The following is a 16725-nucleotide window of genomic DNA, read 5'->3' on the forward strand; positions in this document are numbered from 1 at the left end:
ATGGAGAACAGAAAAATAAACAAGATAAAGTTCCTTGCCTGTATGTATCTGGCAATGTTATAAAAAAGATAAAATCTTTACACAAGCTAGAATATTCTAAACTGCTCCCCACCCTCTTGGGAGGAAAAAAAAGAACAATGTGTAAAGGTACTAAAGAAAGGAAAAAAGTTCTCCATTTGGAATAAAATTGTCTCAGGCCCTTCAAGTTCTCCTTTATTCTTAAATATCTGCTAAGATGCATAAGCAGGTAATTATATTTATAAAACTTCCAATGACAGCCTGCTGATGGCAATAGAAAATTCAGATTTTTTTCTTCCAAAGGAACCATGTCCGACATAACTCATTAAAAGTGCTCTGGGGACCACAGCAAATGTTTTAGAATAAACTTACTGACCTCTAATTTAGCAAAAGTTAGAATGAAGTTGCACAATATAGTAGCAGATAAATTTTTATATTACTCCTACACTTAAGTGGGATTGGATTTTTGTGTTACAATTATTATAATATTTTCAAAAACTAAAGATAAATGAAAACATTCAACCCAAATATCTGAAATTTACTCTTAGGCTTAGGGATAAAATTCTTGCCTTAAATCTCTGTCCAAACCTGGAAACCCAACACCTACCATACACAACATACATTCTTGAACTTTAGGAACTGTGAATTTTATAAGCTAAATTTAACAAGAAAGTTACAAAAATTCAGTTTCTTTGAAATCATTCAGCATATAAATAATGTAAATTTTGGATTAGAGACAGTGTCACCAGGAAATGCCAGTGTAAGCCCTGAAACTCTAATGAGTTCTACACCCAAATATCTAAGCAGCCACTTGATATCTCCACTTGAATAATCCACAGGCATCTTATACTCAGTATGTTTTATCCTAAATCTGCTCTTCTGATATTCCCAACTCTGTGTAAGACATTCCATCCACGCAGTATCTTAAATGCCTCTTTCACCATACTCATCCTACCTCCTAAATCCCTCAAATCTTCTCTGACACTGACCCCTCACCATATGTAGCCTGGGTTTACTAAAATAACATTCTGGTCTCTCTTCCCCAAGCTAATCACCTTCCAATAATCTGTGTAAACTGTATAATGTATAACCACTGCCAAAAATGATCTTAATAAAACGTACATCTGACCAATCCACACCTAAGCTCAAAATCCTTCTGACAACACACTTTACATCTACAGCTATGCAACACCTGACACTCCCAAATACTTCCTGCCTTGGGACCCTCTGAACTCACCTGTTCCCTCAAAACCTTGTGCCTTTTTGTGTGTGTGCATTCTGTTCCTTCTACCTAGAACACCCTTTTATACCTTCTCTCTGCAAACAACTTCTATGAAGTCCTTCAAAAGAACACAATAGCCCGTCCAACACTTCCAATCACCCCCATTCCACCTAATCTGATTTAGAAGTTTCTTTACTCATACACATTTATTAGGCACCAACTAGATGTGGGGAGTAAAAGGTACTGGTGGAAAAACATACATCGTAAAAAGTGTCTAACTAAACTAGTAATGTCATGTAAATCAATGGTCACAGAAGAGTGTGATAGAAGTATGCACAGGATCCTGTATGAGATGTCAATTTCAGTTATTTCTTCAACAGATGTACAGTGAATGCCTAACAATGTGCCAGGCACAGAGTAAGCTTCTAGGTATAAATAAATAAGACTCAGTCACTGCCTTCCTAGCAATCTAATTGGGGATTAGGACAAGAAAACAGACAATTACAACATATGATGGAGGTTGAATGGGCTGCCACAGCAGACCCTAATAAATTATAGCTAACCTAGATGTAAGGGGCTCAGGCAGGATGAGAAATCAGGAAGACTTTAACTAGAGTGACATATAGCCTGAGACCTGAAGAATGGCAATTTTAACTAGAAGAGGGTATATGTTCTTGGAAGAAGCTGTATGTTCTATACAGAGAGCAGTAGTTCAGTGCATGGCTGCAACCCAGATCAGACAGTACTAAGAGTTTAGAGACAAGAGTAGAGACCAGATCAGATCATACCAGATTTTTAAGCCATGCTCAGGAATTTGGGAGTTTGGAATTCACCCTGAAGATGATTATTTGCCACTAGAAAGTCATTAGAAAGTTCTTGCAGGGAATGGTATGTCAGACCTGCCTTTTCTAAGCCAACACACCGGCTGCAGAGCCAAGAATGAACAGCTGCAGTAATCCAGGGAGGAAGCGATTCATGGTTGCTTGAACCAAGGCAGTGGCAGAGGGATGAAGAAAGGCAGATGGCTTGTAATGATATTTAGAAGGTCAAAATGATAGGACTTTGTGACTGATTAGATGTGGGAGGTGAAGGGAAAGGAGTCAAGGACAAAACTGAGTGTATGCGGTTATTCACTGAGAGAATACAGAAGGAAGAAAGTAAACAATGAGTTTTATTTGGGGTGTGTTAATCAGTAATGACTGTGTAACTCAAAGAAATGCAGAACACAGGTGGTTTTAAGAGTAACAAACCACACAAATTTTGAGAGTGAAGACAGATATTGAGATACTGAGGATGGTACAATTCTCAATAAAGAGCAGGCAGCAGAACTATTACTGCATCTTAAGCGTATCAGTGTGCCAAACAATGTCAGACAGGAGGGCAGTATGGAAGGTATAGTATAACAAGGATTAAACGAATGACTTCTCTTATACCAACGACTACAGACACACCATAGATTGCACAAGAAACAGTGAATGGATTTCATAAGGATTTTCTTCCACCAAAAAGTGAAAATTAAAAGGCTGGGTTACAATTTTTCATTTAGTCTCAGCAGCATTTTGAATTCTTCCCCCAAAAGTCGTGTTTTTATTAAATCACAAATTAAAATGACTTGTTGCAGACTACTGTGCTGTGTCGAGAATAAAGGACTCAGCACACAGAAGGTACTCAAATGTTTGTTAAAGAATGCTAGAAAAATAAAGAAGACATACTCATATTGTATCCTACACAAGGAAGGTTACTACCATGTTACAAGATCTAGTCTAAGAAAATTCTCCAGGAAAACCTGCTAGATACTAAGAATCTTAATCTTTCTTAAGCAAGGGGTTTCACAGGACTACAAGCATATCTAAAAGGAACTGGAAGGGACCAAATTTAAGCTACAAAATAAATTCTTACTAAAAATGCCATAAAAAAAACTCAAAGAAAAAATAACAGGTGATTTCCCAATTGTTTCAAGTTATTTTCAATAGAACCAAATTCTAACACAGCCTAACACAGTAAAAACACAGACCTAGAGTGAAATGCAAATATACTAAAACAGGACTTTTTAACTCCAAAACAAGAGTGCTATTAGTGAACACACCACTCTTCCTCTAGTCTCCCTTCATTTTTTCCTACTTTCTTGCTCTTTCTTCTTCACTGAATACCTACTATATGCCAGAATGTCTGCCAGACACAGGTAAAACATTTCAGGCCCTGCCCTCATGAGGATCAGTCTACAAGTCTCAAGAAAACGAACATTCACTAAAATTAGCACCACTTCAAGGACCTAAAACTCATATTTACTTTCTTATTTAAACAAGCGAGTGGTTTTTAGTGAATGTTTTCCTTCTGAAGAACTGAAGTCTGTAATCTCCAAGGTAAGGGGCTATCTGATGTATCCCCAGTGCCTAAAACAGTGCCTGGAAGAAAGCAGATACTTAATAAATATTTGTTGAATAAATGAATAAAAGTAAACTGCAACCATCAGAGGCACTGGGTATAAGGCCAAAACCTATTTCAGACTATCGCTTTTCTCCCGCCTTCTCTGCAATGAGTCAACTCATTCCATTAATTCAACTCATTCCATTAATTATCCTAAAGCAGGATAGCCTTTGCAGTCAGTGTCCCTATTTCTCCCCTAAAAATTCACAGGAGGATCTATATGAGAAGATGAGTGTTAGCTGAACCTACTGCGATAATCATTTCACAATATATATAAATCAAACCAATAGGCTGTATGTCTTAAGCTTATACAGTGATGTACATCAATTATTTCTCAATAAAACTGCGGGAAATAAAGATCACAGCCAGGAAAAAAAAAATTCACAACAGAATGTCAATCTTTCCCCCCTATTTGGTTGATTGTTAAAATATATGGTTCTATATATACATAGCAACAAAGAATAGCTGAACTCCAAGAACTAATCAGGGTTTATAATCAAACTCAAACCCACTTTCACAGGCTCAGCTAAGAAAAATATACATAGATGAAACACTGAATCCATCCACTCATGTTGACAACAACCTACCCCTGAATTCAGTCAAATCATCAGAGACCTAAATACATCAAATCAGTACCCTGTATTTACTGAACTACTTAGCTAGCCACTGGTATAAAACCATCAGCATACTAATGGGCATTATAGGGTTGTGGGGTTTTTTAACCATAAGGATACAATATGCTATATAATCAAATTCATTATAGTACATAGTATAAAGAAACTACAGAAGAGTTTATCCTTGGATCTAATCTTCAGAAACTAGTTTTTTTGGGTTTTGCTCCTGGTTTTATTTTATTGTAGATCCTGTAATTCTTATTATTGATCAAGTTCCCCTCTTTGGCAAAACTGTAGCCCACTAAAGCATAGAGTTTATTTAATAATCGTACTTCCAGTTCCATTTACCTTTCTTACCCTTATTCACTTTCCTTTTGTGTTTTTTCCCTCTGATTTATTTTAAATAACTATAGTGCTTTAATATTTGTAAGCGGCCTTAATCTCTCTGTAGAAAGTGGCAGCAAAAATAAACATTCAACTACTTCCAAATCAATAATAACCTTACAACTTTAAGACCGTCTGAAAGATCTTCCTTAACAATAGTAATAATAGCAGCTAAAATTTAAGCACTTACCTGATGCCAGGTACTATTCTAAATGCTTTGCAAATATTAACTCATTTAATCCTCTCTACAATTCCATGATGGAAAATAATTATTACCCCCATTTTACAAATAAGAAAACTGGTGCACAGATAGTTAAGAAATTTGACCAAATTAACACAGCTATAAAGCAGTGGAGCTAGGTTCTGAACCCAAGCAATCAGATTCCCATCTCCTTAACCACTGCCCTACTGTGATGATTTTTCATTCATCAAAACTATGTGACTTCTAAAACAAGGTATTTTTCAAATCCTAAAATAACACTGAGAGTTAGAACTGAAGTAATTTCAAAAACGAAGTTCACACCCATACCAAAAACCATATTCTAAACCTTTAAAATTCTGCCATACCCAACCAATGACTTGCCGGGAAATTAAGATGATGAATAACACCTACACAGTATCTACTACGTGCCAGGCTTTGTTCTAACACATTTACTTATTAACCTTAAAAATCCCATAAAGTATGTACTATTATCATCCCCATATTACAGATAAGGACACTGAAGCATAGAGAGGTTAAATAATTTGACTAAAGTCACTAGCAAGTGTGAAGTTAGTTTTTGAAACTTGTTTGGCTCCAGAGTCCAAGCTCTTGACTGTTATCTTACACTGCTTCTCCATATGACAGAGATTAACTTCCTCCCCCCCACTTCCTACACTCAAAGTTCAAAGCAAGCAAAGTAGTCTTAGTAGAAAAGTTACTCTACATCCTAGATCTCAACACCAAGAGGTTCTAATTCAACAGAGTTGGGTTGTGGCCCAGCACCTATATTCTTTAAAAGTACCACATGTGAGTCTTACAAGTCTTGGTTAACATTCACTGCCCTAGGTTTCTAAATTAGACAGGTCTTAGCTGAACCTTTGGGGTGGCGGGTGAGGAATAAATAAATACAGAGAGACACACATATATACACTCTTTCATAAATGTGTGTGTGTGTGTCTTCTTTGCATTCCCCTGTCCCAAAGAAACAAGACTGGGAAGTAGGGAAGCATAAGACAAAGCCAGAAAGACAATATGGCTTTTTATGCCATGTTAACCAGCCTTGAGTATTATTTCAATGGGGACAATAACAAAATTAAGATTTTTTGTTTGTTTTTTAAAGCAAGAGACAATCAGACTTGTGCATTAGAAAATAACTCCAGTGGTTGTGTAGAGGAGACGGTGGGCAAAGAGACTGCAGACAAGGAGAAAAATCAGCCAAGAGCTCAAGACTAAATGCCTGAATGAACTAAGCACTGAGAATGAAGAGGATGCAGCAAATTTAAGAAACCTCTTTAAGGTAAAACTGGTAGGGCTTGGTTATTGCTTAGACGTTGTTATAGAAATGGACATCTCCAAGTTTGTTTTACATGCAACCAGGTGAATGATGATGCCATTAAACTAGATCTGAACTTGCTGAGGGAAGAATAAGTGGCTTTTGCTGGTCATCATACAATTATTTGGGAGAAGGGCAGCTTTGGGCATGGAAAAATAATTTAGATGGAGTGATGAGAATGGGTATAAATTTGCAATGAGTGAGAATAAATGAGGTGACGAAGCAGAGCTAAGAAATAAAAGACTAATAAGTCACATTATGAAAGGCAATGACTGGAAGGAAAGGGTGGAAAAAGTCTTATATTTTACAACTCTGCTTCATCTCAAGGGTTCTATCAAAATCAATCCACACCTGAAAAAGTGTAGTTCAAACAGAAAGGATCCCTTCTTGGAAAGTCCTAGATAAAAAAAAAATCAAACAATATAACCTTAAAATATGTAGTGAGCCAAGCAGAAGATCAGCATCCACCCTGAAGACAAAACTGACAAGACAACCAAAGACCGTGAAAATCTGAAAACGATGACCAACCCATCATTTAAAATACTCAGTATGGAGAAGTATGTAATTTTTTATAAAGTTTTTATTATTTCATGTAATCTTAGCAACTCCAATACAAGAAATAATGCCTGGCACCACATCCATTCTGGGGATAAAGAAAATGAAGGACGGAGAATTCAGGCTTGCTCAATTTCCCAAGGTCACCCTCCAGAGTAACAGTACTGTGTTATTCTGGCTAGTGGTCCATACACTAAAGCACAAACGCTGTCAAATAATTCAAAATGGGATGGAGAGGGCAGCATAAAGAAAATGAGTGAAACTCAAGGAACGGAGAAAGCTATCTGCGAAAAGTAAGTAGTCCTTGGTGTTAGATGAGTCACTACCCGACCCAACTGTTTTCGAAATACTCGCGCAATGGGAAATGCTTCCAGTAGCATGCCACGATAGTCCTAACCAACAGGCATTAAGATGTGTCCTCGGAACATGAACAGGCACTATGCGATAAACTATCCTCCGCACCTAATCCGAATTCCTAACGAACTATCACGACGGGGTCAATGACCACCTCCGTAAGACGGTACCACAGAGTCTCCAACGGGAACATCACAGATTTGTCTAGGAAATAAATACCGTAACTAACGCCTTCCCAGACAAGCGTGCGATGCTGTAAATCTCCAGCTCCCTGAAGGGAAACATGCCCTGCTGTTCACCATCACCAACCAACTCGGCAACCTGGTAAAATGGATCCAATACACGCTTGGTTTGCACAGCTGCAAAGCACCTGTTTTCAGCTCTTCCCGAAGAGAACAAAGATGCCTTCACCAGAGTGAAGCAAAGGCGTTAGATTAGGAAGAGAAAAAATCCTGGAGTCCGAAGAGCAGACATAAAGAGCTCCAGTCAGAGAAAATCAAGACAGCAAAAGAAAGCAACGGGGCAACCACCTGTCTCTTAAGAAGGCAATACAAATAAAAGCCCCTCGCCCTGGGACAGAGCCGACCAGAACGGCGCCGAGGCCTAGCTGGCCTTGGAGCAGGAGCCGGGTCTCTTAATTCCCGGACTGAGCCGGCATTCTCGAGAGAACAGCTGACACCACCTAGTCATCTTCTCCTGCATCCTCCACAAGCTGCTCCTGACACAGAAAGGCCCTCGCATCCCTCTCCGGCCAGGCTCCAAGCAGCAAAAACAGCCCCATCCCGAAGAAAAACAGGAATGTTTCCCGCGGCCGTTACCTACCTTCCCGCTCACAACCACCGCCGCCGCCATGTTTGCTGCGCGTGCCTTTGATGACGTAGCAGCGTCTCACGTGTCTCTCAGACTCACAACAACATCCGGCAAAAGTAGGCTGATATCCGGGCGGGAAAGGGGCGGAGAGTGCCGGGAATGGCGAGGAGTGACGGGCGGGGACGGGAGGAGCCTCCTGACGCATGTGCACTGAGTAGGCCTCGGAGGCCTCTCGGGTGGAGTCGCTGGTGCATACTGCGCATGTGCCAGTTTATTTTCCTTGGAGGGTAAGTAATTTGAAGTGTTTTTGCTTTGGGGATTGGCTGGGGGCGAGACTCCGAGCCGCTCGCAGGCCCCTTCAGCTTGGTATGATGGAAAGGACAGCATATTGGGACCCAGCAAACCTGCTCTTGGCTTTGTGGCCATGGGCAAGTCACTTCCACTTTCAGCCTCAGGGTTTCATCTGTGAAATTGAGATAGGGCTGTGGTGAAGATTAAAGGAGCCCCAGCCCTCTATCCGAGGCGCGCACACAGAGACTTCTCGCCTCTATGTGAAGTTTCTGAAGTTGAGTCTGGTAACTGCCACTCACACATGACCAAGAGCGAGGTATTTTGATAGGAACTGTTTTGATACCACGCCCTCGTTGCTCCAGAGTCCATCGCACGGAGCTCACAGTTCCTACACAGTTGCTTAATGGCTGTTTGGAAACAGGTTTCTAAATTTATCCAAGCTTCAGGATGGAAAATGAGAATTACCCATGGGGTGGTTGTAAAGATTTCATGGGACAGTGCATATGTGGTAAGATGATTTGTTGAGATATTAAGATAATAATTTGTTTTGTTAGTGCTGTAAAAGAATGACTGGATACTACCCCAGATAGCTCTGGCACAAGATTTGGGACTTCCCTTGCCCTAGGGCGGAATAAAAGGCCCCTTTGTACCAAAACACCTGTGCCCATTGAGGTACTTCTCTCTTCACACAGTGGAGAGAGGTTAGAAGCTTTCGAGGTTGGTTGAGTAAGTGGCAACCAAAGGGAGTAACAGAAGAGGAGAGTTGCTGGTTCTGTGAATATTGGGGACCTAATGGGTGAAGGAGGTGGCAAGACCTTAGATGGGAATGGATGTGTAGTACTACTAGGAAGGCTGCATCAGAGATTTCAACCATAGCCAAGACATTCACTTGGCAAAACAGCTCACCTGCAAAGGATAAACCAGCTGGGGAAATGAGCATGTTAGCAGTAACCAACATTGAATGAAGACTTGAGGGCCTTCCCCAAATGTATTGGACTAAGTATGACCGCCTAGAACTTTCATGCAGTCTTAGGTGTGATGTGTAGAGCCATGATAATGACCCAGGATAAATTTTCCGCCAGCTCAGAGTAACAGGGTGTGGTTACAGAAAAGTTTTAATGACGTTTCTTATAACCTGTGTTTTGGAGAAAAGTTGAAGCCCTTAGTAGAGTACTAGGAATAAAATACTCAATAAATGGTAGCTATTATTTTATATAATAAGCTTGGGAATTAAAGATTTGTCATTGAAAATTTGGCACCCTAGGTTCATCTGCTACTTCATATTCTTAAGCCTCATCCTACAGCTGCCCCTTAAATTCTGGTGCTACTCATGGGCTATCCTTAGACTTCTTTACTTTTTTCCAAAAGCTATTCCTGGGCTATTATCTTCATATTCTGATATCACCACCTCCTAAATGCTGATGGCTCCCAAATATCTCAAGCCCAAGTCTCTCTTTCTTTCCTAAAATCTAGAGCCTACACCTACTGCCCCTTTTTACTTGAATGACCCACTCACACCTCAAAAAATCCTAAATCTTTACTACTCAAAGTGTAGTCTGCAGACCAGCAGCAACATCATCACCTGGGAGCTTCTTGGAAATGCAGAATCCCAGGTTCCACCCCAGAACTACTGCATCAAAATCTGCATTTTAACAAAACCCCCAGGTGATTTGTGTACACATTAAGGTTTGAGAAACATGGTCTTAAATGAAACTTAAATTTTGCTTTTGTTCTCTGAAAATTACTACCATTTACTGAACTAGAGATGCAGTCAGACCACAATTTCTCCAGGAAAGTGTTGCTATCATGTTACCCCTTTTTGATGTCTTCTGGGGAACATCCCTATTATGTCTCTCCTTCCTATCCCCACTGCCACTCCTATGGTTCAGGTCTCTCATTACCTCTGGTTCGGACAACTACTGTGGCATCTTAATTCATTCTCTTGCTTTTGGCTTCATCTTCCCCCTACCCCATCATTTATATTCCTACCAGATTAATCTTTCTAAAGCATAAACATGATCATGTGAACTCCCTGCTTAAAATCCATTAATGGTTCCCTATCTCTTCAGGAAAGAGTACAGATTCTCCAGTGTAGCATAGAAGGTCCTTCATAAATTGTTGCTGCCTACCATTTTAGCTTTATCTTCCCAACTCAGACCCAGTTCTCCAGCCATAACCAAATAACTGCTGTACCCTGACTGTTCCATACTGTGTCCCAAGATTGCTTGTCACTGTAGCAGATTGGCTTGGCTTGGATCATGGAACCATCCTTGAGCCAATCACAGTGGCCCAAAGTATATGATGTTCTGATTGGCCAGATTTGAATTATATGCCCACAGCTCCAGTCAAAGTACACAGAATGAGAAGAAGGATAATTCCCAGGGGAAAATCCAGGAACCATTCCAGAAAAAAGGGGGAGTGGCTGCTGAGCAAGCGAGCAGACATCAATTACAGAGGTTCCATTTCTGCACTTTCATGGTGTCACACTGTAAAATAGTGGTTTACTGAACTTCCTTTCTTTCCCTACTAGGCTATGAATTATTGGAAAGCAGGGACTATGCTTTTTATATGTGCAACCACCGCACCTGGCACAAATGCCTGACCCACAGCAGACTTAAATAAGTGTTGGTTTAACAAATTAATGTCAACTAATTCCCCTTCCCCATTTAGAAATGGCACAGTTATACTTTACATTCAAGAGGAAAGAGACCATTTTCCTTTTTCAATAATATCCTCTGTCTATAGGCAAAGGGAAGAAAGAAGGTCAGGATTTCAATGTAATTTGTTTCATGTTTTAGGTTTTTACTACAATAGAAGGAAAGAAATCATAGTACACTTACATATAACAAGTTGACAGCTTTTTTAAAGCCACATGCATATAAGTTTAATATAAATAAAGTCAAGTTACCTATAACTTAAAATAATGACTGTTTTCATGGAAGTGAGTAATTTTATAGTTTCTAAGTTCACTCCCATAAACTATATGGCCATTCACTAATTATAACTTATCACTCAAAAAGTCATATGATGCAAAAGAATCTTAAGAAGTACCTTAAAGAAACTCTGGACCTGGGCGGGACTTTAGAGATAGTCTCCCAGGATTTTCAGTTGAAGAAATTGAGGCTGTCAGAGATTAGTGGTTTGCCAAAGTCATGAGCTGCTTTATGGCTGAATAGAGACTTCATTAGAGATACATGTCTTAGTCAGCCGTGCTACACTATCATCTGAAAGTGATCACTCCCGTCTCTAAACTACAGCATGTATTAACTGTTCAGTTTGATTCTCTCGCCTCAGTTTGACTAATCTGTCTTTCAGGGCTTATCCCACATCACACATCACTTATTAAGATTCCCCCAACATTGCTGCCACTCGTTGATCCCTACCTTGCCTGAACCCTTACAACAGTCAGACTAAAAACTTGGTTTTAGCGCTTAACTATACAAGGTAGTGCCATGAAGGAAGCATAGACTTTGCTGACAGCCAAGAGAATGCTGGAGTTCTCTCAGGATAAATTGACCAGCTGAAGAAATCAGACCAGTATTGACAGTTGGGGATCTCCATTGAAATGACCCAACCATGTCATTCTACCACGAAGAACAAAGATCAACAAGCCCCACCTATATACCTAAAACTTCCAATCAGCTTTTCATTCCAGTCTCTGACATATGAACAGAGAACCATGGATCACTCCACATTTGAAGAAAATCTTTAAGCAGAAAGGCAGAGACTAAAATAAACAAATCAACAGCAAGCAATTAAAGACAAACAATGCAGAGAACAGAAGAAAATGTTTTAATTATAATTAATTCCTTTAGAGAGATGAGAGAAAACTTTGCATCCATGGAAAAATAAAATGTCAGGACTTCCCTGGTGGCGCAGTGGTTAAGAATCCACCTTCCCACGCAGGGGACACAGGTTTGATCCCTGGTCTGGGAAGATCCCACATGCCGCAGAGCAACTAAGCCCGTGTGCAGCAACTACTGAAGCCCATGCACTCTAGGGCCCTTGCTCCGCAACAAGAGAGGCCACCGCAATGAGAAGCCCGTGTACTGCAACAAAGAGTAGCCTCCGCTCGCCCCAAATAGAGAAAGCCCGCATGCAGTGCCAAAGACCCAACTCAGCCAAAAAAAAAAAAAAAAAGGCCATGTAAAGGAATATTTAGAGGACCAAAATGAGCTCTTAGAAATTAAAAACATGATAACATAAATGAAAAAGTCCATAAGTGGATTGAAAGATAAACCAAGGAAATGTCCCAGATAGTAGAACAAAAAGACAAAGCTATGAAAATAAGAGAGAAAAGTTAAGAAAATTAGTGGATTAGAACAGGATATCTAACATCCAAATAAAGGAGAGAGAGCAGAGAATATGGAGGAAAGGAAAATATTAAACAAAATATTCAAAAAATTTTCTCAGAAATGTCAGATGTGCATTTTCAAACTGTATCAGCGCACTAAGTGCCCAACATAGTGGAAAAGAAGACCAACAGCAAGGGACATAATTGTGACATTTCAGAACAAGGGGAATCAAAAGAAGATCGTAAAAACTTGCACGGTGGGGTGGGGGGGAGCAGAGGGGGAACCATGTTGCATGAAAAGGACAAGAATAAATATATCTTTGAACTTGCCAGTAAAAGCACTGGAAGCTGTAGGACAATGGAGTAAACGATTTGAATATTTTTAACCTAGAATGTTATACTCAACCAAATAATCAAGTGTGAGAGCAAAATAATTCATTTTCAGACACACAAGTTCAAAAAAATTGTATCTCTTACACACCCTTTCTCAGAAAGCAAATGGAGGCTGTGTCACACCAAAACAAGGCAGTTAATTGCAAGAGAGCAACATGGAATCTCGAAAACAGGAAACAAACACAGGGGTCTAATGCAAAAGAGGACATTTCTGTTGGGAATGTGAAATGGTACAGCTACTGTAGAAAACTGTATGGCAGTTCCTTAAAAAATTAAGCAGAATTGCCATATGATCCAGCAATTTCACTTCTAGATATATTTTCAGAATAATTGAAAGCAGAGACAGGTATTTGCACACAAATATTCATAGCATTATTCACAATAGCCAAAAGGTTGAAACAACCTAAAACTTCATCAACAGCTGAATGGATAAACAAAATGTCATGTATACATACAATGGAATATTAGTCTTAAAAAGGAATGAAATTCTGATACATACTACAACATGGATAAACCTTGAAAATATTATGCTAAGTGAAACAAGCCAGCCACAAAATGGCAAATACTATATGATTCTACTTATATGCGGTACCTAGAAGAGTCAGATTTATAGTTACAGAAGGTAGCATAGTGGTCTAGGGGTGGGGGGCTGGTGAGGGAGAATAAGGATCATTGTTTAAATGGTGCAGTGTTTCACTTTGGGATGATGAGATGGACGGTGGTGATGGTTGCACAGAAGTGTGAATGTACTTAATGCCACTGAATTGTACATTTTTAAATGGCTGAAATAATAAATTTTATGTTATGTTTTTTATAGCACAATTTTTTAAATAATTAGAAAAAATAGGAGAAAAAATTCAGGATATAGGATTAACAGAATTCTTGGACTTGACATCAAAATCATGATCCATAAAGAAAACGTCAATAAATTGGACTTTATCAAAATTTAAAACTTTTGCTCTGTAAAAGACTCTGTGAAAAGGATGAAGAAACAAGCTACAGACAGGGTAAAACATTTGCAAACCACATATCCCAAAGGACAAATACCTAGAATATATAAAGGACTCCCAAAACTTGACATTAAAGAAACAGTGTAATTAGAAAATGGGTAAAAGAGATTGTATTATTTTTCTATTGCTGTTGTAACAAATTACCACAATAGTTGCTGAAAAAAATCACATTTTTATTTTCTTATAGTTAGATATCACAGGTCTCACTAGTCTAAGATCAAGGTGTCAGCAGGATGAATACAGCTCTTTCTGGAGGTTCTTAAAGGAGAATCTATTTCCTTGCCTTTCCAGCTTCTAGTGGTCACCCGTATTCCTTGGCTCATGGCCCCCTATTTCCATCTTCAAAGCTAGCAATATTCCATCTCTCTGCAATCTCTGCATCTCTAATCTTTCTTACTTAGTCACATCTCCCCCTGAAAGGTTCTCCGTGTAAGGACTCATGGGATTAGATTAAGCCCACCTGTATAATTCTTGACAGTCTCCCCATCACAAGGTCCATACCTTTAATCACATCAACAAAGTACCTTCGCTGTGTAAAGTAACATATTCTTGAGGTTCTGGGGACTAGGGCATATCTTTGGGAGGCAGTTGTTCTTCCTATCACACACATCAACAGACATTTCACTAAAGAAGAAATAAAGATGGCAAAATGAGCACCTAAAAGATGATCAACTTCATTAATCATTAGGGAAATGCAATCTAAAGCCATAATGAGGTATCACTACATACTTATTAGAATGGCTAAAATAAAAAATAGTGGTAACACCAAACCTTATAAGGAGGTGGAGAAACTGGATCACTAATACATTGCTGGTGGGAATATAAAATGGTACAATCACTCTGGAAAATACTTTGACAGTTTCTTATAAAACTAAACATACACTTACCATATGACCCAGCAATTGCACCCTTGGGCGTTTATCCCAGGGAAATGAAAACTATGCACATACAAAAACGTGTACATTGGACTTCCCTGGCGGCGCAGTGGTTGAGAATTCGCCTGCCAATGCGGGGGACATAGGTTCGATCCCTGGTCCGGGAAGATCCCACATGCCACGGAGCAACTAAGCCCGTGCAACACAACTACTGAACCTGCACTGTAGAGCCTGTGTGCCACAGTACTTAGCCCACATGCCTAGAGCCCATGTTAGCAACGAGAAAAGCCACCACAATAAGAAGCCCACGCACCGCAATGAAGAGTAGCCCCTGCTCACTGCAACTAGAGAAAGCCTGCGCACAGCAATGGAGACCCAACGCAGCCAAAAATAAAATTTAAAATAAACTAAAAACTTGTACATTAATATTCATGGAAGCCTTATTTGTAATAGCCAAAGCTGGAAACATCCCAAGTGTCCTTTAACAGATGAATGATGAAACAAACAGTGGCATATCCATACCATGGAATACTACACAGCAATAAAAATGAATGAACTATTGATATATGCAACAACTTGAATGGATCAAGAGAATTATGCTGAATGAAAAAAAAATCAATCCCAAAATGGTTATATGCTACATGATTCCATCTATATAATATTCTTGAAATAGCAAAATTATAGATATGGAAAACAGATTAGTATTTACAGGGGTTAGTGATTAGGGAGGAAGGAAAAAGGGATGGGAGTAGCTATAAAGGGATAGCACAAGGAAGCTTTGTGGTGATGGAACAGTTCTGTTATCTTGGTCATAGTGATAGTTACATGAATCTACATGTGATAAAGTTGCATACTCTAGTCACTATTCACACACGTATACAAATAAGTGCATGTACAACTGGTGAAATCTAGTACATTCTGTGGATTGTATCAAAGTCAATTTCCTAGTTCTGATATTGTACTACAGTTATATAAAATATTATCATTGGGAAAAAGTGGGTGAAAGGTATATGGAAATTCCCTGTATGATTTTTTGCAAATTTCCAAAGTTTATCTGTGTATTAGATATTTTTTAATTCAGTTGTATATTTTCACAGGTATATCAGTTAGGATGCCTTTGGCTGCAAGTAGCAAACAATTCAAGAATTGTAAGAGGGAGCTAGAAAAGCAATAAAGAGCAATTGAAAAACTAATAAACAAAAACTTCAAACCCGAGGCATGGTTATATATAAGGAGTTTGTGAGTGTCAATTGTTTGTATCTCAGTGACAGCCTGTACATACCATAATTTTTTCTCTGATGTTATGATGCTTTGGAAATGAAAGACCTGTTACATGTATATATATATACATATATATTGAAAGACCTGTTAGGCAAACAATAAAAAATAGCTTCCCAAACTGCTGATTATTCATAAGATGTTTCCATTTATTTCAGAATCATAACATTGCTAACTATTGAGAAATGGAGTTATTGTTGAAGCCTGAGGAGGTATTCTTGTTTTCTCCTGTCAAGGCACATATTACCCAGTATCAAATGTTTCCTTCTCAGCTTCATTGCTAACCCACTCACATTTTTCTCTCCTTTAATGTGTCATGGAGCTTCATGCTGTTAAATGCTTTAAAAAAAAACTATTTATAAAATGAAGAAAGAAAACAGGAAATTTATAAGCTATTTGGGGAGAAAAAGGAATATCAATGTAACTAATAATCATTTAAATTACATTGGTATGAATCTACAGCATTTCTCTTTTGTACTCTGATGAAGCTAATGGAAAACAAAACTAGCAAATTCAAATATATGCATAAATTGAGCCCTTGAAAATAACAGTTGTTACAGTCTACTATTCCATCCAAAGTTCCAGGGGGTATGCTTCTCTACAAAAGGTGTTAAGGCGTTATATGTGGATGTTCCCTACAAACAGCATGTGTGTGCATAATTAGT

General features: G+C 38.9%; 1 protein-coding gene across 2 annotated transcripts in view; it reads right to left on the reverse strand.

Annotated features, from left to right (window-relative positions):
- Nucleotides 1-8023, reverse strand: part of TBC1D15 (TBC1 domain family member 15) — a 65790-nt gene extending 57767 nt beyond the window's left edge. For both annotated transcript variants that reach the window (XM_070046453.1, XM_030866256.3), the window contains exon 1: nt 7932-8023. In XM_070046453.1, the coding sequence (XP_069902554.1) occupies nt 7932-7961 (30 nt within the window). In that variant the 5' untranslated portion in view covers nt 7962-8023. The remainder of the gene's footprint in view (nt 1-7931) is intronic.
- Nucleotides 8024-16725: the final 8702 nt, after the last annotated feature.

The sequence above is a fragment of the Globicephala melas genome, chromosome 10, assembly GCF_963455315.2.
Source record: "Globicephala melas chromosome 10, mGloMel1.2, whole genome shotgun sequence".
NCBI classification, from domain to species: Eukaryota; Metazoa; Chordata; class Mammalia; order Artiodactyla; family Delphinidae; genus Globicephala; species Globicephala melas.